This window comes from Brassica napus, chromosome A6, assembly GCF_020379485.1.
Source record: "Brassica napus cultivar Da-Ae chromosome A6, Da-Ae, whole genome shotgun sequence".
NCBI classification, from domain to species: domain Eukaryota; kingdom Viridiplantae; phylum Streptophyta; class Magnoliopsida; order Brassicales; family Brassicaceae; genus Brassica; species Brassica napus.
Window position 1 is genome coordinate 4,285,287 of NC_063439.1, and position 20,924 is coordinate 4,306,210.

Sequence of the window (20,924 nt, forward strand, 5' to 3'; positions counted from 1 at the left end):
AAGTCGAATATCAACATTTAATGAAATTTTAAACATTTTTATTTATTTAAAAGGTTCATAAAAAAACAGCCCCTGCCTTTGCTGCTGTCTCTCTTCTTCAGCTAGAAAGAGATCTTACGATTAGTCTTCTTTTAATCCCGAAACTACCCTTCTCTTGATTTCTCACCTAAAATCTCCCCCAAAAAATTTCCCCAAATTTCAACGACCCGGCGATGATGGAGCGAACCTACGGCCGCCGCAAGCCGGGTATGCCGCAAAGAACCCTCTCCGACTCTCTAAACGACACCGTCTCGCAGACGGAATATCTCTCCTCCTCTTCGTCTCCCGACATCGAGCCCCTCGATTACTCCCTCCTCCCTTTCTCCAGCCAAGATTCGTGGCATTCTTCTTCCATGTCAGAATCTCGAGAGGATTATCCACGGAGGGCGAAAAGATCGAGGAACGGCGAGGGGTTTACCTCCACGTTGCTCGAGGCGCAGGAGTTCGGCGAGCTGATGGAGCACGAGGACGAGGTTAACTTCGCGCTTGATGGGTTGAGGAATGGGCAGCAGGTTAGGATCCGGAGGGCTAGCTTGTCGTCTCTGCTGTCGATTTGTGCTTCTCAGCACCAGCGCCGCTCCTTGAGGGCTCAAGGGTACACGCTTGCCCCTTCTAGGGTTTGAGTTTTTTTTTTTGTCACAAATTTTAAGAATTTTCATGTGGGTTTTGTGAAATGGATCTGTTTGAGTTATGGGTTCTCGTAAATTTTCGATCTTGTGGATTAGGGTACGATTTTTATACGAATTTTGTGATGCCAAAGCTGGGAAATTTTCTGTTTGTTTCATCTATTGATTCATTGGTTGAGTGGACGAGATTACCCTAATTGTGTGGGGGGTTATTGTTTCAGGATCTCCCAAACCATAATTGATGCGATTTTGAGTCTTAGCCTCGATGACATACCAAGCAATCTTGCCGCAGCCACGCTTTTCTTTCTGCTAACTGCTGACGTAAGTGAAATGCTGTTTGATGTTTGATACAGTTTAACCTCAACACGACCAATTCATTTTCATGATTCCAGGGTCAAGACGAGCACTTTATGGAGTCACCCAAGTGCATCAAGTTTCTGATAAAGTTGTTGAAACCTGTGGTTGTCACTAGCACCCAGGGGAAGCCACGCAGTATAGGATTTAAGCTCTTATCTTTACGTAAGGATGTTGGTCCAGCACAGGATGCGGTGAAAACGAATGATCCGAGCTCTAGCGTTATACTTTCAAGTGTTCAGGAACTTCTTGTTAATTGCAAGGAGATGAGATCTGCTGATAGCTATAAAGCCGAAACAACGAGACCTGAGCTATGTACGAAATGGGTGGCTTTGTTGACTATGGAGAGGGCTTGCTTATCCAAAATTTCGTTTGATGGTATTTGATTTTTTTTTTGGCCTCTTCTGTTGGAAATAATTACTAGCTAACTATTTCTGAGATCATCTTAGAATTGTTAATAGATATTGTTCTCTGATATTTATTGTACCATAGATTCTACTGTGATAATATAGTTTCATTTTCCCTCACCCCAGATACTTCTGGTTCTGTGAAAAAGACTGGAGGGAATTTCAAGGAGAAACTGCGAGAACTAGGTGGACTTGATGCAGTCCTTGAGGTTGTTATGGACTGTCACACTGTTATGGAGGTATGATCATGCGTTTTCTTTCTTCATCTGCACATGCAAACTGAGGTCTCTAACTGCCTAGGACGTTGATAACTTTTTTAAATCATCTTAGATTACTACCTTTGTAACCTGCATTAGTTGTCTTTGACTGCGGGAAGTTTGCAATTGCATAATGTTATATTTAGCTAATACAGATTCTATATGCAGCGCTGGGTGGAATGCGACACACTGTCCTATCAGGATAAGAAAGATAGTCTGCATAAGCAGACTTTAATGCTGCTTTTGAAATGTCTGAAAATCATGGAGAATGCTACGTTCCTCAGCACAGACAACCAGGTATCTCTTATATAGATTCATGACAATATTCTGGAAATTCTGACGTTTATCAGCTGTTATAAAGTTGCAAAATTATACAACTCTGTGCCTGAGATAATATTGACTCCAACGCTAATTTTGTTTTTTCAGAATCATTTGCTCGGGTTTAAGAAATGTTTGGGTTCTCATGAATCTCGAATGTCTTTCACAGAGCTCACAATAAGTGTCATTAAGATGCTTTCAGGTTCGCAATTGATACCCCTTCTGGTTTTGAATTGTTTCACATTATGACTTCTTCCCGTTCTATCATCTCTAATCCTGATATATGGTTGGACTGATGGCTAGGTCTTCACCTACGTGGAGGGGTTTCAAGTACTCACAATGTAAATCCTCACTGTTCAATTGCTGGCATCTTGGTAGCAGATCGTAGAGGTATTTTATTATTCTTAATCACAAATGAGTCTCTATCTCCCCTCTGGTCTCTATATTTTTATATGTTAAGCCTCTTCTATCTTTTGCAGTTAACAATGAGGTTGTGACAATAAGTTCAGATACATGCTCAACCGTTGGCTCCATCTCAACCAGGAATGGGAGTGTGTCCCAGAGATATCAATCCATAATCGATTTGGACTCGCCACCTTCATCGACGTCGGGTTATCAATCAAGTGTGTCAGGAAATGAGCCCACTAAGCCAACGACCAGAGTCGGTTCATCGATAGCTGGTTCGTTTGCAGGCAGATTGGCGTCACTGGGTAGTGACATCGCCAGAAGTACTTCAAGGACTAACCAAGTTGAAGAACCAAGTGGTAAAAGAAATGGAAAATATTCATTCCTAGATGAAAACCAAGATCCTTTTGCGTTTGATTTGGAAGATTCTAAACCTTCCAAGTGGGCGTTAGCATCTGTAAAGCAAAAGAAACCTAGAGCTCAAAAGAAGAAAGGGTGCTACAAGAAGAGTAAAGATGAATGTTTGCATCAGCGGTTCCCGAGCCAAGAGGAATCATCAAACCAAAGGTTGAATTCCCAGGAAGAGTCAAGTGGCAGAGACTGCAGTCCACCGCTGCAAGTATCTTTGTCTACAACAAATGACATTGATGAAGAATGTCTATGTCTTTTATCTGATTGCCTTCTAACAGCGGTTAAGGTGATGTTCTTACCATCTGTTTACTGATCTATAGCCCCAATAGCATCAATTTAGTTCATGATTTTTTTTTTTTTGCAGGTTTTGATGAACTTAACAAATGATAACGCTGTCGGTTGTCGGCAAGTTGGTGGGTGCAAAGGGCTGGAAAGCATGGCTGAACTAATTGCCAGACACTTTCCGTCTTTCACCGGATCTCCTCTTTTCAATGAGATGGATGTGACAGGATCTTCCCAACAGAAGAAAGACAAACATCTTACAGATCAGGAGTTAGATTTTCTTGTTGCCATCTTGGGTTTGCTGGTAAATTTGGTTGAGAAAGACGGAGTCAACAGGTACACATAAAATTCTTAATGAAAATTTAATACCATCGTGTGGTCGAGTCAATACAAGTTGGAGTAGTCATACTCTTGGTCGTCTTTTCTCTAATCAGGTAGTTTTTTTCTTTTCCAGGTCACGACTTGCTTCAGCGAGTGTTCCTATTACAAAACCAGAAGGGTTGCAAGAGAGTGAACAGGAGATGATTCCTTTATTATGTTCAATCTTTCTCACCAATCAAGGATCAGCAGACACCAAAGAAGAAACAACTCCTTTCACCTTAGTGAGTACCAGCACCTAAACATTTCGTGAAAAGGTTTTTATTTATTAATCCTGCGTTTTTTGTTTTTGGGGTGTTCAGGATGACGAAGAAGCTGTTTTAGAAGGCGAAAAGGAAGCGGAAAAGATGATAGTGGAGGCATACTCTGCTCTACTACTCGCTTTTCTTTCAACTGAAAGGTCTTTTTTCGTTTCTGATCTTTTATTATATATCATAATCCATATGAACTTTCTCAAGAAACTAAACGTGTTATTGGATCCTCTAGCAGTAGAAGTATCCGCAACTCCATCAAAGACTATCTCCCAAAACGCAACCTCGCAATTCTAGTACCGGTCCTGGAGAGATTTGTGGTACGTGCCTCTTTAAACCCCTTATGGCTGCTCTGTTCCATGCTAGAGAAATCTCAAAGTTCATTTAACGTATAACTGTGTTCTCTGTTTTGTTCAGGCATTTCACACGACTCTAAACATGATCCCTCCGGAGACACATAAAGCAGTGATGGAAGTAATTGAATCCTGCAAACTACCGTAAAAAGGGCAAATCAATTCTTCTCTCTCATTTTTCTCTGTACAGCTTCTGGAAGAAACAAAAAAAACTTGGAATGCTTTTGGGAGTGATCACTGACTCTGGTGGTCATAGACTATATAGTTCATAGTTAATCATGTTCATGTATGATATAAGGCTCTATACAAGTAGTATGTTCAAAATCTTTGTTTTAGAGTTTGTTTTTACTTGTCTGTCACGGCTTAGGGTTGTTCTCGATGTCTCTCACTTGTAAACATCAATTCTTTTGTAGTTTTCTTGATATCCTTGATCATATATACAAGTTTGCTTTACGACTTCTAATTTTTTTTTTAATTTGTTTTATTACATCCTATATGATATAATATGAACATCTACATTCTGGTGTATATATAAACGATGATTGAGTTTTGAATTGAATCTATCAACATTTGAAGCTGTTATAAATAAGAATTGCAAAAACAACTTGTACATGAATGGCTGATTCTTCGAATTATCTTTAACTGAAGACTGAAGTTGTAATGGCTTTATCTTAATATATAAAATTACAACAGCTTCTTGTTGATTAGATTACAACATTTTTGTTAGATATTAGAGATCCAAATCACTTTTAAGTGTCTTCTAAAGAGACTGAAATATTTGTCTGACATTTTCAGATGAAACATATACTAAGAGGCAAGAGTGAGGTCATGAGGAATCATTCGTTGTTGAGGATGAGTTCGATCTCATTACCCAACTCTCTGGTAATCTTATCAGCTCGGTCGTCTTGTCCACCAGCAAATGTGTAAACTCCGAACGCAAACTGAAATGCCCTCCACAGCGTTTTTGCCCATCCTACGGTCTTGTTCTTGATCCTGCAATGCTTTCCCCCGCGTGATTCTGATGCAATCTTTGCTTCTCTCTTCTCCTGCGAGTTTTTGAACCAAGAGATTCCATTTTAATCGTGTTTGATCAGATGTTTGCAAAAGTAATGTCGTGAGTTACAAGGTTTTTGATATTACCTTTAATGCAAGTTCCATGCAGCCTGATGAGATGTCAACCATTAATTCCTTGATCTGAATAAGTAAACCGAAGTCGAAATGAATGTTATGTTTCTTGAACTTCTTTTCTTCTTCTACTTTGGTCTGCTCTAGAGTGTCAATCTCTTTTCTTATCTGTTTTCAATCATTACTCTTCAGATCAATTCAAGCAAAGAAACTATATATAGTAAAATCAGTATTCCTAATGGTTTACCTTTGCAAAGTAACGTTCAGTCTTATCGAAAAGTTGTTCAGCAGGGGACTCAATCTTCCAGTTCTTGAGCACTTTGATCATACACTGCAGATTTGAGTACAATGCAGCAGCCATTCTTATCGCTTCCAGTTTACTCTCCGGGAACTCTTCACATCTCGCTAGAACCTAATCAAAAGTTCAAACATATCTGATAAAGAAAGTTCGTGTGATAATTTTTAATGGACTACAACACTTGTTGTTGTTGTTGGCACTGACCTTTGTTTCATCTGTTAGTTTCTCAAGCACTGATTCTATATAAAGGTGGAACTTCTGAAGCTCTGCCATGTCCTTGCTCTTGAAGCTGGAGATCTCTTTTTTCAGCTCATTGATAGCTTTCATATACATTTCCACATCCGCTTCTATTTGCTGAAAATAAGCTGACCTGTGTGTGTAGTCATCAAAACATAAAGCCATGTATCAGTTTTTTTTACCATTTTAGTTGTTGTTGTTATGTGATTTTTTTACTTCTTTGTTATCTCAGCAAGAGCTTCAGCCATTCCTTGCTTTCCTCCGGCTGGAGCGCTTCCTATTCCAGCTTTGCTTCCTCCAGCGCCGCCACGGGATCTTGTTTTTGGATCCTTACCTTCGATTTTCCCCCTCAGGAATCTGAAGAGTTCCCCTAGGTGTCTTGATCTCTTCAGTTTGCTAGTTGCTTTCTTGGCTCCCAAGCGAAGTGGCGGTGGTGGTGGTGGAGCCCCTGTTCCTTTTCCTGGAGCCATTGGGAATGGTGGGGCACCCAGTCCTTTCCCTGGAGCCATTGGAAGTGGTGGTGGTGGTGCACCTAGTCCTTTTCCTGGAGCCACTGGAAGCGGAGGTGGAGGCAGTAGTGTTGCAGCCCCTGGTGGCGGAGGCAGTGGTGCTGCCACCACTAGAGTTGGAGGCAGTGGTGCTGCCGCCACTAGAGGTGGAGGAGGCGGCGCAGCTGGTCCTTTTGGAGCAGCCACTGGAAGTGGCTGTGGCGGCCGTGGTGCAGCATTCACTGAATGAGGAGTAGACAGAGCCAAAGATTCAGGCATAGTTTCAGACTTCTCTGAACCCTTTGAGCAGGTTTTAACAGTATCTTGTTCCACAAGGATTGCTTCTTTTGCTTTCTCAATCTTTTCTGTTACACTCTTCTGCTTCTCCTTAACACTCTCATTATCATTATCATCATCATCATTTCTATGAGCTTCTTCCTGGCACATACTCTTTTGGATATTGAGTCGCTTCACATCGATAGGACTCAGTTTGACAAGGGCTTGCATTCTCACGTTTCTTGGAAAGTTTGAAACAGAAATTGCAACGTCTCCAACTTTACTCGGTGGAGTCTGGACCGTTCTTGTCGTGATCGGTTGCTTCGTAACCGTTTTCTTCTCTTCATCACTGTTGATCTCTGTCATATTGAGCCTCTCGTTCATACCCTTATTCAGTCCATCTAATGCAGCTATCACCTTTTCAACTGCAATAAACCAAATATATATAGAGTATGTCACACGAAATCAAAGCGGTACAAAGTTTGTATGACAAAGAATCACAAGATTTTTGGAATGCTTACAAAGTCGATCAGATAGATTCTTCTTAAGGCTATTACTCTTCCTATACTTAGATTTGATGATCCATTCATGGTCATCGATCCATGAATCTCCAATTGATTTCAAAGCGTTGTAAAACTGATCAAGCAACTGTTGCAAGAGCAGTTTTGATTAGAAAACAAAAAATAATCACAATTTGGTTATGAGAGGAGAACCTTATCCGTGTCTGCAGCATGTTTTGTATCCAAGAGACGCGAGCTGTCGACGATATCAGGACATAGCTCATGGAGATCTTCCATCGTACGCGTCACCAGCTAGCAATATAGCCCCAACAGAAACACACACAAAAAAGATCAATTTATATTAAACTTATGAAACAATTCAAGTGGCGGGTTTCGTCGAAGCTGGTCTAATAATCGTTACTTCGATTTGTAGCTAGTGACAAACTTCTTCACATTATTTTACGGTAGTGTCATCTTTTTTTTTGTTAATATAAACTCATATAGTAATAAATGATCAGTGTTAGGGACTAATATGTAAATATTTAGATACCTTTTTTTTGATATCGTAAAATATCTAGATACGTTATTTTGTTATACCTTTTGATATAATATCACTAGGGTAACTTCCTAGTTGTGTGATTAGTATCAGAGGAAGAATCATTAGAGCATAAGAATGAGCACAAAAAAATGTAAGAAGATATCACTAACATGTCAATCTCTTATAAAAAATTATTATCCCAAAAGATCGTAAACTTACATTGGGTATGGAAAGATGACCGGTGAGAAGAGGAAGGTCGATGATGCCCCTAAATGTGATAATCTTCTTTCGAAGCTCGACCGTAAGAATAAAATTTCCTGGCCCTTTGCTCGAACTTGAGTTCTTTGTTATTTCTTTGTGAGAATCTTTTATATCTTTGGCCGACGAAGCAACACGTCTTGAAGTTGTTTGGCTTACGAGTGGAGATCTAGAGACCTTGATGGATGATGATGGAGAAACCAAAGAAGGTTTAACATCTTGTTTGGTCTTATTACTTGTAGGTGATGTCTTCCCTTTGACAGGCTGTAACGAAGTCTTTTGGCTCATTAATGGAGATCTAGACGCGTTGATGGATGATGATGGAGAAACCAAAGAGGGTTTAACATCTTGTTTGGTCTTACTACTTGTAACTGATGCTTGCCCTCTTACAGGCTGTAACATTGTTTTTTGGCTCACTAATGAAGATCTAGACGTCTTGATCGAGGATGATGGAGAAACCGGAGAACGTTTTACATCCTGTTTGGTCATACAACTCCTAAGTGATGCCTGCCAGTTTACAGGCTGTAACAAAAGTTTACAACAACCAAAAAAAAAAGAAGAAATCAAATCAAGTTTCGATACAAAAGATAAATTAGAACAATTAGTGAAATAGATAAAATATTATTACCTCGGCTTTACAGGTTTTCACACTCATGATTCATCAACGGAGAAAAGAGAGACTGGAGTGTTGATAACCTTGTAATAGTTACCAAGGGAAACAGACTCAAGGAGATAAAACATGTGAAGCTAAGTGTGTTTACTGTTTATTAAACTTTGAGGCTCCACCTCTATCTAATATATATATATCACTTATCCAATTATGACACGTGGCACCTGCATTGATTTCTCGAAATAAGAAGTTACAAACATAAATTGTAAAAAGAAAATTATTTCTAAAATATTCTAAAAGTAGAGGAATTGAATTTAGTATAATTGGTAAAAAAATAGGAGATCTACTTCCTTTTTTTTCCTGGTCAACAAAGAAATCTACTATAAAAGACAATTCAAAACCAAATTTCTTTATTATTCTTATTCTTTTTGTTTGAAATGGAAATGATTTTTTAACTTCCAACTACTGCAGCAAGAATTGTTAAAAACAAATTTACAGCAGCAAGAGCCAACAATATACCGAGAAAAAGTTATTAACAAAAGAAGTAAAGGAGATGATAATACGGAGTACGCGACAGAAAATGAACAACCATGCGGCAGAAACAAGCTGGAACTCTTCATGCGGTTTGAATGACATTATGCTCATTATATTCGAGTTCTTCTATGCTAAATATGAAATTAATTATTATTTTTTACTTGAAATCAGTATTATAAAAAGGGAATGAAAGTGTAACGCTCTCTTTCTTTCAAAATGTAGACTAGAATTTAAGGCAATATGCTAGAACCCTCCGTTTCGTTAAGTTAGATATTTTTCTTAAAAAAAATTGTTTCACAAAATTAGACTTTTTATATTTTTTTATGAAAGATTATGATCTCTAAGAGAATTAATTGACTTTATTAAATTATTATTTATTAAAATTATTGAAAGTTGAAAATTATAAAAAATAATACGTTTGTTAAAATGTATTTTTTTTAATATATGTGAAAACATTAAAAAATCTATTGTTGTGAAAGAGAGGAGGGAGTAGTTATATTTTTTTATGCCAAAATATGACAACAATATTTTCTAACTTGGAGTCAAAGTTTTATAAGAAAGACATTAAAGTGTAACGATTTCTTTCTTTCACAATGTAAAAGTCTCAAGAATATAAATATTAATCAATCATGGTTGTCAAATGGTTAAAATAAATACAGTGATTTTTTTCCCAGCTAACTAAGAATATTATTTCAAAGCTCATTTTTATCATAGTGTGTTCCTCAGCCTAATTTTATATATACACATTTTACAATTAGTAAATTTACACTGTGCATCCAGTCAAAAATTATTTTGGATTCGCCACTGACCAAAATCTTAATCGCAGTCAACGATTCGAATCACTGTTTTAATTTTTCTAGTCAATAGCACTGGGGGAATTGTTTTTATATCTATAAGGTATGTAAGAAATGGAACAATAATTGTAAATAATAATAACAATAACAATATTGTTAATGTTGACCAAATGAAATATGGGGACTTTTTTTTTTTCATTAAGAAAGGAAGGAAACATTATAAGAAGGTATAGATTTAGATGCATGCATGTTCTATATTCTTATCCTAAAAAAGAGAGATGCATCATGCATCATACATGTACACCTGTGTATATGTATGTGTATGGCTTTGATTTGACCAACGGTGCCAACGATTGTTTGATTTGATTAACAAAAATCAACGGTTACAAATGATTATAAAAAGTTGGTGTTCCACAAGATATTTGATAATGTTTTCAGATTAATTACTTTTTGATTTTAGCTGTTCACTTTTTATTTAAAAGTTGAAATTATTCTAGAAGTTAAAACTTGCTAATGCATTTCCCTTATATCATTATTCATTATGATCTTAAGTGGCTGTATTCGAAACATTATTTTAGTGATCATTACACAATCTTTAGGTATTGAAATTTATCATTTTATGATTATGATCATCACATAGAAAGTAGCATAGTCACGTTCAGTTTATCTTTTACATGTTACAATCCTTTTCCCCCCTTATACCGTGTCTGACAAGTTAACGTAACGAAACCCAAAATCTTTCATACATTCTGAAGACATAAAGACGACTCATTAGACTAAGTAAACCATCCTTTGAATCGTTAATAAGTGCTTCTCTACCGTGACGGTGGCGGAGGAATTCCGGTGAGAAAGGCCGAGAAAAAGGCAAGAGAGCTGCTTGGTTTGAAGGAAGGCACCGCATGTCCAGCTCCTCTGAACGTAGCAAACGTTAGACCTTCGTATTCTTGGAGCCATCCACTTACCTGTTGTAAGTACCATTATCAAGAAACTTAGCCATTGTAATCAAACTCAAATTAAGAACAGGTTAATCAGATTCATGGGTACCTGTTTCTCATGGTACCAAGGCCTCCAAGCTGTCTTGATGGGTAATTCGAGTGCGCTTAAGCTATACCTTGTCGCGAGTACTGGAACTCTTCCGTCTGTGTCACCACTGAGCCATCACAGAACCAAAGCAACGGTTAAGTGGAATATTTACCATGCATCGGAAAATAACAAAAAGTCTCACAAGCATATAACCAAAGCAAAATAAACTGTGTATAGTGGTTACTTGCATAATAGGCAACCGAATTTTATACTCTATTTTCCTGAAGTTTGAAACTTGTTGAAAATAATTAATTTGTTATAATTTTTAATTTGCAAAGTGAAACAAACCAGGAATTAATTTACCTGTAAACCCATATTCTTAATCCACCGGCAATCAGTTTCTCGTATATAGGCAAAACCGAGGGCTTAATATAAGTCCAGTTATGAAAGATGTCCATGCTGAAATCTCAGAATACCAAAGTTTAGACAACTTCCATCAGATTTTATACAAAATAATTAATAAGAAACACATGAAGAATGGGAAGAGTACTTGCAAATCCTCCAGTCCTTGAGATTAACTCCATCACTCGCATGAAGAGACTTCTGAACATCTGCTCTGTTGTAGAATATTCTAGCGTAATCGTCTAAGCATGGGTCATATCCACCCAAGCGCCTTGGTGGCACCTAAGGCATGAAAACAAAATTTTGTTATAACGAAAAAAAAAAACTTTGATTGACGCTTATATTGTAATCTTTGATCATAAATTTCAACCATCAGAATATAATGAGGTAGTATGTATAATGTTATATAATGATGTCGTACCCTCTTGGAACTGGTGTGAGAATTAGTCTTGAATTGTTTAGAATCCAAGTAAGACGATCGGGCAGAATCTCCTATACAAACCGATGTATAGAGGCTATAGATATCGATCTCGTCGTACTGCTTTTGAACTTCGTCTACGGCTTCAGAGCACTCGTCGTCGCTCCAAGTATTGTCGCTGCTGAAATTACAAGTCCTGGTTATGATCCTATGCGTCTCATCAGATATAACTGCGTGGCTCCATGCGTAATCCACCCAACCTCTCCAATCATCTGCATCAGATGTCTCAGGATTCCCAAGCTACACCGCCAAAACCAAAAGAGAAAAGTTTTTTATATAGCTACGTACATTTTATTGTTTATATTAAATGCGACGTAACTATATTTTTCACTAGGTTTTAAACTCGTATTTTTACTTTGGGTCAAGAAACACTAATATCAGTAAGAGATTCAAACGTACCAAAATACCCTTAAGGTTGATGTGAAGCGATGAACCATTGTTCTTGTTATTGTTATCGTACACGACCTCTGCTAGCTCCGGTACGTATTTTCCTGCAAATATAAATACGGTCACCAAAATAAAAATAAAAAACGAATTAACTTTTAACTTAATTTAAAAGATATTAACAGCAAAATTAATTAAGATGGTTCGTTAGTTAACCTGCGTAGCTTTCGCCGGCGATGTAGAACGTATTTCCTTTGTGTTCAGGGAATTTCTCGAACCAGTTGCAAAGAAAACTGAATGCATCTCTTGCTGATCGTAGAAAAAAAAGAAGAGAGAATGAAGCATATAAGTGTGTTTCAAAAAGAAAAAAAAATGAAGCATATAAGTTTTATGAAAGAAAGAATGAAGCATATAGTTATGTCTATGGAGTACGTACTATATATCATATTCTTCGTTATAAGGACAGAGACTATAGATTATATATTTATTAAAATAATAATGGACCTGCCTGTAAAGTCATCGTCAAGTTTTTGATAATCGCTAGTTGTGTTTGAATACGAAAAGCCAACACCGACGGGAGATTCTAAAAACAGCATGTTGGCCTCTGCATCAGCAAATCAACCTTTTTCATTATTTTATTCATTTTCATTTACATATAGATATGAAAACTATACAAAAAAACTAACCTTTATTCCATGCGTATGGATTAAATTTAAGTCCGTTTTCGTTGGCGTCCACGAGAAAGGGACCAATTTCTTGTGTTGCTCCATATCCCACAGAAGAACAACCTGGACCTATATACACAATATACAAATGATTAAAATCTAAGTGTGTTCTCCCGTTAGACAACATCAGAAAATAGTTTAATAACAGGATAAAAATATATTTTATGTTGACGTTGGAACGGCCAAATTAATGTAAATAATGATACTGTAAATTATGTAATTACTAAACATTCTGCGGAACTAACCGTGTTATCAGTGTACTATTTCACAGGATATCAATCAAGACTGATCTAAAAATATGAGAATATAAAATAGTTCGGATACATGCATGAATATTTTAAAATATAGGATTACCTCCATTAAGCCAGAGAACTAGAGGTTTCTCCTTGGGAAGATCCATGGCCTCAAAGAACCAATAAAACATAGCTCTTCCGTTGGATTCGTCCACAGGGACATAACCGGCATAATGTCTGAAACTCACGTCAGGCTGTCCAGGCAAATCTGTCACCAGATCTTGCTCGTTGGCCAACAAGCTTTTTTGTTTCGGGCTATCAAACCGGTGTTGTCTAGTACATATAACCATCGGGAGTAGTATTAAGAGAGTGGTAAACCACAAAGAGATTAACCAAGTAGATATATTCTTGGTGTGATAATCCATTTTAGGTTTAAGTTGTTAAGAAGATCAAGGAAACGTAATAAGATGATAAGAAAGTTCTAAGACTTAGATGTCTATTTATAAGCTAAGATGAAAAGATTTTTTTTCTTTAGTATATTATTAATTTTTAATTAAGTGGATATGGAAGAATAGTCCTATGCGGCAATTGGTGGCTTTAATTTGTTCAGTTGGTCGTATAATTCCATCTTAAAATAAAAAATATTTATAGGGACATATTCGAGAAAATTCGTATACTTGACTTATATAGAGTGGATGAAGCACTTTCTTTTTGATGGGGTTTGAACCACGTCATGACCAAAAGTAATATAAATTCAATCTACATTATATTATCCTTTTTAACCTAAGAAAATAAGAGGATTAATTGACCCCACAAAAGCATAATAACTAGTGATGAATATATAAACTGAGGAAACTGGAATGCTACCCTAAGCAAGACGATAGTTACTAGCTTAAAATTAGCATTAACGTATGATTCATAACTCACAAGTCAAATATAAGATATAGATTTTGCAATACTTAACCGGCTTAGAAGTGCTATGCCTACCGGCGGATTGTTTTTTCTCTAGGTTTAGACTAGGAACTGAATAATGCCATCGATAAATCTTTTTTTTAAAGCCATGAACTTCTAGTTAGAGCTGGACATTTTATCCGTCGAATTTGATTCGATTCGCTAACCGTTTCGATTCGATCCGAAAATTCCGGATATCTATAAATTTTCGAAGCAAAGCAAATACTAAAAATCAATATCCGTTAAAATCGAAGCAAATCACAAATATTAAAATTTTAGGATGCGGATATTCGATCTGATCCGATCATATATAAATACATGTATATCTTGATTATATTAAAAAAATTTAATGTATAAAATTATATAATTATTATTCTAACATATGATTTGATAAATTCTATTCACATTGTTACTTATATAAAAATATTACATAAAAGGAAAAGAACACATTTATGACAATTATAATTTTTTTCTTAAGTTTTGTATTATTATAATTGTTAACTAAGTTCAAAAAAATTTACAAATATGTAACTCAGTCGTATTAGGAGCCTGACTAGTTTGAACGCATCGATTGTGGGTGCAAAAATTTACAGAAGCGGATAGTTGCGGTTTCAAGCTTTATTAAGTGTTTTCTATGACTAACACAACGTTTAAAAATTGTTGTGTTTACGGATCATTTTTGACTGGTTTATCCGCAAATGCAAAAAAATAATTAATAAAAAAATATTTAGTAGACAAAAAAAAATTAAAAATGATAATATTAAAACCCAATAATAAATAATAAATATAAAATTATATTTATAAATCATATTAATATAATAAATATAAAAACTATATTTATAAAATCATAGTATTAAACTTATATATATATATTAGTATTTATATCATCTCAAAAATTTAAACTTATTTAAAATATTATTTATATATTTATATAATTTTTTCAAAAAAAAAAATTTACCTTTCCACAACCGTTCGCAACCACAAACGCTAACTGAAATCAGTTTTTGATTTTTAGAGGTTTAGAGTGGTATAAAATGGTTTGTATCATTTTTTGTAATTGTTGTAAAACGCCAGTCCTAACAACAACTATCAACCGCAAAAAATGCATTTGCGGGTTAAACCCTAGATCAAATATTGCTAATTCAGTCGGTTAAAAGTAAGCTTATGTATATTTCCTCTCCTTTTTGTACTATAACAGGCTTTAGTATTGCATCTAATAAATTAGAATTTACATTAATCCACAAAAATATATATCAACTGCAGACCTTGAGTTGGTGAAATTTCAGTCGTACTCGGACTACTTGTTATGCACATGGTAATAATCAATCGCCCACTAAAACCCAAGTCAAATAAGTATTGCTGGCTATGCAGCTTCGTAGCTGTGTAATAAGTCCTATTTTTTTACAAGATCCTAACGAAAACATTTGAGATCAGTCTAGAATGTTTATAATGTATTTAAACCAGAATTTAATATAACCAGCGCCTTTTTTTTCTTAGTGTTATAATTTATATTTATTGTTGGGAAAATCGCAATAGTTTTGATTCTTGATTGATTGAGTTAGCTAAGCTAACTTAGCTTTACTGCATACTAATCATATATGTCTTGAATATTACAGGTTACATTACGATCTAAACAATATTTGTATGAGACAATTGTCAAAAGTGAACTGATAAAATAAAATATATTTTAACATGTTTACTAAGCAGTATATGTTATCTGGGATAAAATTGTGATTTATTAATGTAACAGATCGGTACGAAGTAATATGTTGCATCAATTTTGCAGAGTATAATAAGTTAAATGGAACTATATCCATGAATGGAAAAACTATATATGTGAATAAGAATAAGATTATAGTAAGATCAAGTTTTACGAACCAATATATGATTGTCAAGCTTATGAGACCAATGAATAACTTCTCAACTATCGCTCACGTCATAGACTCCTAGGTTATATATGATGAGGATATTCCGAAAAATATACATTTCATAAAATAAGAGACATGTCACGTTGCAACATCTTTGAGCAAGAATTGACTGTTGAGAAAGGCAAATGGAGGTATATATTCCAAATCGATGGTGCCCTTTAATTTACATATTATTTTTAAATATATTTTCTATATATTATAAAAAGCGTTAAATAAATCCACAAGAACCTCATCATTAGCAAAGTAGAAAGATATAGTTTTGTGGCGAACCTTATGCGCCGTTGGGATTCTTGAGAATTCAATTTGATGTACTTATAGTTTTTTAAGAAAACTAAATAATTAAATAGTGAAGATCTAATGCATGTATAATGTTATCTTTTTCTTTCTCACCTCTAAAATAGTCCCACTAGAAAAACTGACCATGAACTCTCTCTAAGAACTTTAGCAGACAGCCACCATGCCACTACACATGGTGTTAGGGTTTAATCCTGTCAAAACTAAAATGATTTTTTTAACTGGATACATACCACTATGCATACCTTTCTTCTTGCATAGTTCAAATTGATAGTTGGACGTCTCGGCAATAGTTTAAATACATGAGTTCTAAAAAGGTTAACTACACATTTAGAAACTTAGAGAAAGAGGCAAAAAGCGTTTGTTGTTGAATGGTTATGACATGGACTCCAACTTTCTCTGATGAGGAATGAGAGGGAAATCATCTCTGGATTATATATTACGTTTCATACTGGATAAAAAAAAATTCAATTAATTGTTGGGAAGGTAATTAATGTGCATATCTATATAGAAGTGTCAATATCAGAATGTAGTGCAAGAATTGCATGTTCAAGAACTTATTTCTCTATATCAGCATATGTCATGCAGCACATACATTAGCTTCCGTTATCATTAATTATGAGACAGTCTGGCTCTCTATATATGCAAATACATACATACTTTAATTTTTTTTGCATAAAGAAATCGTAGCTTCGTTTCTCAAATGAAAAAAAAACTATATATTAAAGTTTCTTGAAAAGTAATGAATATGAAAGATTTTTCAATATAAGACATGGCTGATTGTTGATTTTTTACAAATTTTCCTTATTTACTAAATATATACTTTTGTGATTCAAATAATAAATCATGTTTGCACAAACAAAAATATAAGAAGTCTTTATATTTTATCCAAGCAATTCTTTGGCTAATTAAATCGTTAGTCGTCAACCAATTTTTCCTTATGCCTGCATATATATAATGTCTAAGTTCTAACACAGATAACCCATATGCTAATGATTTTGGGGGTCCAACCGAAATCATATTCACCTGTACAAAGGTGTATGTCATTTCCGTTGCAGAGATAGAGAAGTAATAGAAATAGCATTGAGAAACACACATGAAAAAGCAACAAAAAAAAATTAAATGAATCTGTTCTAACCCATATCACTGATACTATGTTTCGGCATCTTATTAATAAGCTACAAGTACGTAAAAGTGATAGTATCTCGTTGGTCACTATTTTGCTGGTTAAGGTCATAGAACGTTTTTTTAAAATATGGGATTGTCTCGTTTTTAAAAAATCGTTGCACAATCTTGTTTTCTTGTTGACAATATATATGGTTGAATCTTAAATTAGAGCATTATAATATTTTGTTTAGAAAACAACATAAATAATACATTCTTCTTGGATCTCTTGCATTGGTGAATGGCCACTACCTTGGAGCTTATAGGTTGTTGTATTATACTAGTATATACACAAGTTAATGATCTATCTAATCACCTTCAAATATTTTTATTTTTATTGCTATTTCAATTATTTTCACGTAATTAACATGTTTTATATGTTTTAATTGATAGTTTATGTTGGTGTTTAATATGGGGACCGCTTAATTAACTGTTAGACCAGACTCCATGAGTCCGTTTTGGCCAATGGATGTCCACTTATATGATTCTCTGTTCTCAGAACTATATATGGATACCCACTTAACCTTATTAATACACCGTGTAGGTGTAATTGTAATAATATACTATTATATTGGCCAATAGATCTTGGGGAATTGTCTCTAGACACTCTGTGAATGGGTCGATGAATTCTTAAATGATACACGACAAAGACATCCCATAATACTACACGCGTTGAGATCATATTGATGAATCTTTTGATATATAAAAAAATCAATAAACAATTAGGGATTCCATGGCCAAGTTACCAACTAGTTGATGACTCATATGCTCTCATATTACTTGTCTCATAGTTAACTAATACTCTATATATTTAAATGATTAAAAAATAGACATTAAAAATACATATTTTTAATTATCTTTTACTTTATTTTTAGATAGTTATTTTATTTGTTTTCCATAAAATTCCACCATTCATATTTATATTTAATTCATGTTTTATTTATAAAATAAATACTTTAATTAAAATCTTAAATTAATTTTTCAAATACAAAAGTAAAATATGATCTCTTGAGCTCTTTACTTTTCATCTGATGTGGTATTCTCGATGGAAGCATCTCGTTGGATTCCCATATGTATACACGGTCAGTAGGAAAAATGTCAAGATTTAATTTTCATTCAGTTTCAATCATTTTTATTAGTAGAGGCAATATTATACCGACTGAATAGATGTGTTTATAGATAAATTTGTAGATAGACAGCCTGAAGTTTATCGATTATCGATATACTCGTATTGAAATGAAAAAAATAAATATAGACAACGGATCTGGAAATCAGTAGAGAAATGAGACTATTAATGCTAAAATTATATAGTGCGCACCAAGAGAGATTGAGAGAAGGTGAAATGTTTGATCGTCACTATCAAAGATAGAAGGTATAGGTTCCAACTTTTAAAATGAGTACTTGAAGGATTATATAAGCATATGGAATATAACCACAGTACTTCTAGACTAGAGAGATGACCTATGCGAGAGTGTTAATCCTCAACAATTGGACCCATCTAGAAACTATGCTACATTCCTTAGCCACTTCTATTACATAAACCATTCGTCAGTATACTTATTCGTATTCTCTTACAGTCTTACTCATCTCATCGATATTGTTATGTTTATTAAGTACGTGTCCATTAGAGTCGAATGCTAGAAAAAGTTTGGCGGCAATACCCATTTTGGGGACAACAAAAATATTGTCAACAATATTATTAATGTGTTCTGGACCGGGTCTGCGAAAAATTAAAAAGATTTTGACTAAAATCGTGAAGTTTTAGAGGTTGTAAACTTGAATGTACGAGTCTCCGATCCATGCAGACAAAAAGAGACATGAACACTATCGTAACATGTACTGAGAGATAAGTTTGCACGATAATAAGATGAGCTGTAATATAACAACACCATTGGGTCAAAGTATTGCTAAAATCTCACTTTTTACCGGTGATTCTTATCCATCCAAAGAGTGAAAGTGCGCATAACATAAGTTCATTTGAATTAGCTTTTTGACTAGATCCACTCTTCCACAAACAAACAAGAGATTTATAGGTTTTATGGAATCTTTTACTATTCACTTTTTCAATTTGAAACTATACAGGTAGTTTTAACGAAATATTTACATTAAAAATAATATTTATCAGGAAAATGATAGAAAAGAGATAAGATAAGCAGTAGCGGAACCAAAAATCTTTTTTTACTGGGGTCAAAATAAAAAATTATTCATAATTTTTTAAAAGTTAAAGTACATTATAATTCATCTATACTTTATTTTTATCACAATTTTTATAAAATTTAGATTTTTATTTGAATAAACAATAAATACAACCACCTAAAACCAAACATCATTAAAAAACATTGTTATAATTTCTAACATTTTAAATATTTGTATTTTAGGAACCGATGCATTATCTATTAAGAATGACAAAATAAATTACATATTTAAATATATAAATTATAAATATAGATCTTAAATTTTCTATGAGTTTAAATCATGTCATATCTAACTTGATATAAACACAAAAATATGACCTATAGATACTAAAGTAAATTAGAACGTAAACATGTTTTACTCGTCTTTTTGTAGTGAATAGTAAAATATATGAAAACGAAAAACACTAGCAAGAAAATTAAAACAAGCAACGTACAACATTTGTTGACATTTTTTTTTAATAAAAGCTATGGAATTATCTAATATTTTTTTAATGCTGATTTATTTTATTTTATTTTAGATAGTCGTTTGTGGATTCATATTAAAGTGGATTCATATTAAAGTGGATTCAAATTAAAACTGAGTCTAAAATGAACCGAAACCTAAACACCAAAACTTAAAATAATTATTTGATTATTTTGTCTTTGGCGTTTTTTTCTTTGTGGGGTTAGTTAAAAATTTATGCTGGAGTCGCAAACAAAATTTATACTAGAAAAACACAGAATTTTTTTAAACCCCACCTACCACCTTACTAACACCGCCCTGAAGATAAGTCTGCTTGAATATTAAGGTTTTCTGTTTGATCTTTATGGATTTCAAGTTTTAGGTTATTCATATTTTTTAAACTAAATCTTCCTCGGTATGAAATTAATGGATTTGTTGTAGACGTTTGATTTTCGTAGCAAAAGCCAAATGAATTATTCATTTAAGAATTTTCATAAAAATGGGTTTTGTTATCAGTCGTCTTCCCTATGTAGTGTATAAGATCATCCTCATTAGGGGTTCACTCTCCCAAGCTCTCACGTTTTCCAAAAAAAAAAAATATTATAATATTTATGGACTCCATATATTTCATGAACCTGTCTTTCAAAAGTTTTTCATTGTGAACCGGGTTCGTCACTGTTTCGCGGACTCCACACCACGTGGCGACCCGTGATTGGTTTAGTAATTTTTTTTTTTTAATCAAAAAAAAATTAATAATTAATTTCTCCAAGACCCCTCCTCCAGTTTCACTAATGGAGATGCTCTAATATCACCAAAGCTCTTGTAAATGATCCTTGAAAGATACTTTCACGTGGAAACACGATTATCGTGATCACGTGATAGTAATCCCAAAATTACATATCCGAATAAAATTGGGCCTGAATTGCTCAGCCGAACTACTTCTCAGCCGAGATAAGTAGCCCCAGC

At 34.4% G+C, this 20,924-nt stretch overlaps 3 protein-coding genes across 4 annotated transcripts; 1 reads left to right on the forward strand and 2 right to left on the reverse strand.

Annotated features, from left to right (window-relative positions):
* The first annotated feature begins 68 nt into the window (after positions 1-68).
* On the forward strand, positions 69-4,539 carry LOC106357951 (wings apart-like protein 1). 2 transcript variants are annotated; one of them, XM_022703257.2, is made up of 13 exons: positions 69-634; positions 887-986; positions 1,058-1,397; positions 1,553-1,665; positions 1,852-1,980; positions 2,110-2,203; positions 2,305-2,391; positions 2,481-3,103; positions 3,182-3,435; positions 3,554-3,701; positions 3,780-3,877; positions 3,964-4,048; positions 4,146-4,539. In XM_022703257.2, exons 1-13 carry the CDS (start codon positions 213-215, stop codon positions 4,227-4,229), a joined length of 2,577 nt encoding a protein of 858 aa, XP_022558978.2. In that variant the 5' UTR covers positions 69-212; the 3' UTR covers positions 4,230-4,539. The 2 variants fall into 2 exon arrangements, with proteins under 2 accessions (XP_022558978.2, XP_013653132.2); XM_013797678.3 differs by having other exon boundaries at positions 3,967-4,048.
* A 193-nt stretch (positions 4,540-4,732) lies between these two features.
* On the reverse strand, positions 4,733-8,707 carry LOC106357952 (uncharacterized protein At4g04980-like). The gene is made up of 9 exons (XM_048782154.1): positions 8,430-8,707; positions 7,763-8,323; positions 7,219-7,317; positions 7,027-7,153; positions 5,958-6,930; positions 5,709-5,874; positions 5,454-5,618; positions 5,222-5,374; positions 4,733-5,127 (listed from the first exon to the last, which is right to left on the reverse strand). Exons 1-9 carry the CDS (start codon positions 8,454-8,456, stop codon positions 4,918-4,920), a joined length of 2,481 nt encoding a protein of 826 aa, XP_048638111.1. The 5' UTR covers positions 8,457-8,707; the 3' UTR covers positions 4,733-4,917.
* Positions 8,708-10,333: 1,626 nt separating this feature from the next.
* Positions 10,334-13,456, reverse strand: LOC106380933 (serine carboxypeptidase-like 31). Its single transcript, XM_013820782.3, has 10 exons — positions 13,106-13,456; positions 12,713-12,820; positions 12,535-12,630; positions 12,243-12,335; positions 12,042-12,133; positions 11,586-11,882; positions 11,313-11,446; positions 11,126-11,221; positions 10,784-10,889; positions 10,334-10,701 (listed from the first exon to the last, which is right to left on the reverse strand). The coding sequence occupies exons 1-10, from the start codon at positions 13,407-13,409 to the stop codon at positions 10,555-10,557; spliced, it is 1,473 nt and encodes a 490-aa protein (XP_013676236.1). The 5' UTR covers positions 13,410-13,456; the 3' UTR covers positions 10,334-10,554.
* Between the last annotated feature and the right edge of the window lie 7,468 nt (positions 13,457-20,924).

Bases quoted from the DNA above. Each gene is read 5' to 3' on its own strand.
- LOC106380933 (XM_013820782.3), bottom strand. From the start codon at position 13,409: ATGGATTATCACACCAAGAATATATCTACTTGGTTAATCTCTTTGTGG. The intron at 11,447-11,585 runs GTACGACATCAT...TTCATGCCTTAG, and splicing joins CTCACACCAGTTCCAAGAGG to GTGCCACCAAGGCGCTTGGG. The intron at 10,890-11,125 runs GTAAATTAATTC...GTGATGGCTCAG, and splicing joins TTAAGAATATGGGTTTACAG to TGGTGACACAGACGGAAGAG.
- LOC106357951 (XM_022703257.2), top strand. From the start codon at position 213: ATGATGGAGCGAACCTACGGCCGCCGCAAGCCGGGTATGCCGCAAAGA. The intron at 1,666-1,851 runs GTATGATCATGC...TTCTATATGCAG, and splicing joins ACTGTCACACTGTTATGGAG to CGCTGGGTGGAATGCGACAC. The intron at 3,436-3,553 runs GTACACATAAAA...TTTCTTTTCCAG, and splicing joins GAGAAAGACGGAGTCAACAG to GTCACGACTTGCTTCAGCGA.
- LOC106357952 (XM_048782154.1), bottom strand. From the start codon at position 8,456: ATGAGTGTGAAAACCTGTAAAGCCGAG. The intron at 5,619-5,708 runs GTCAGTGCCAAC...ACTTTTGATTAG, and splicing joins AACTAACAGATGAAACAAAG to GTTCTAGCGAGATGTGAAGA. The intron at 5,128-5,221 runs GTAATATCAAAA...AAAAACTCGCAG, and splicing joins GCATGGAACTTGCATTAAAG to GAGAAGAGAGAAGCAAAGAT.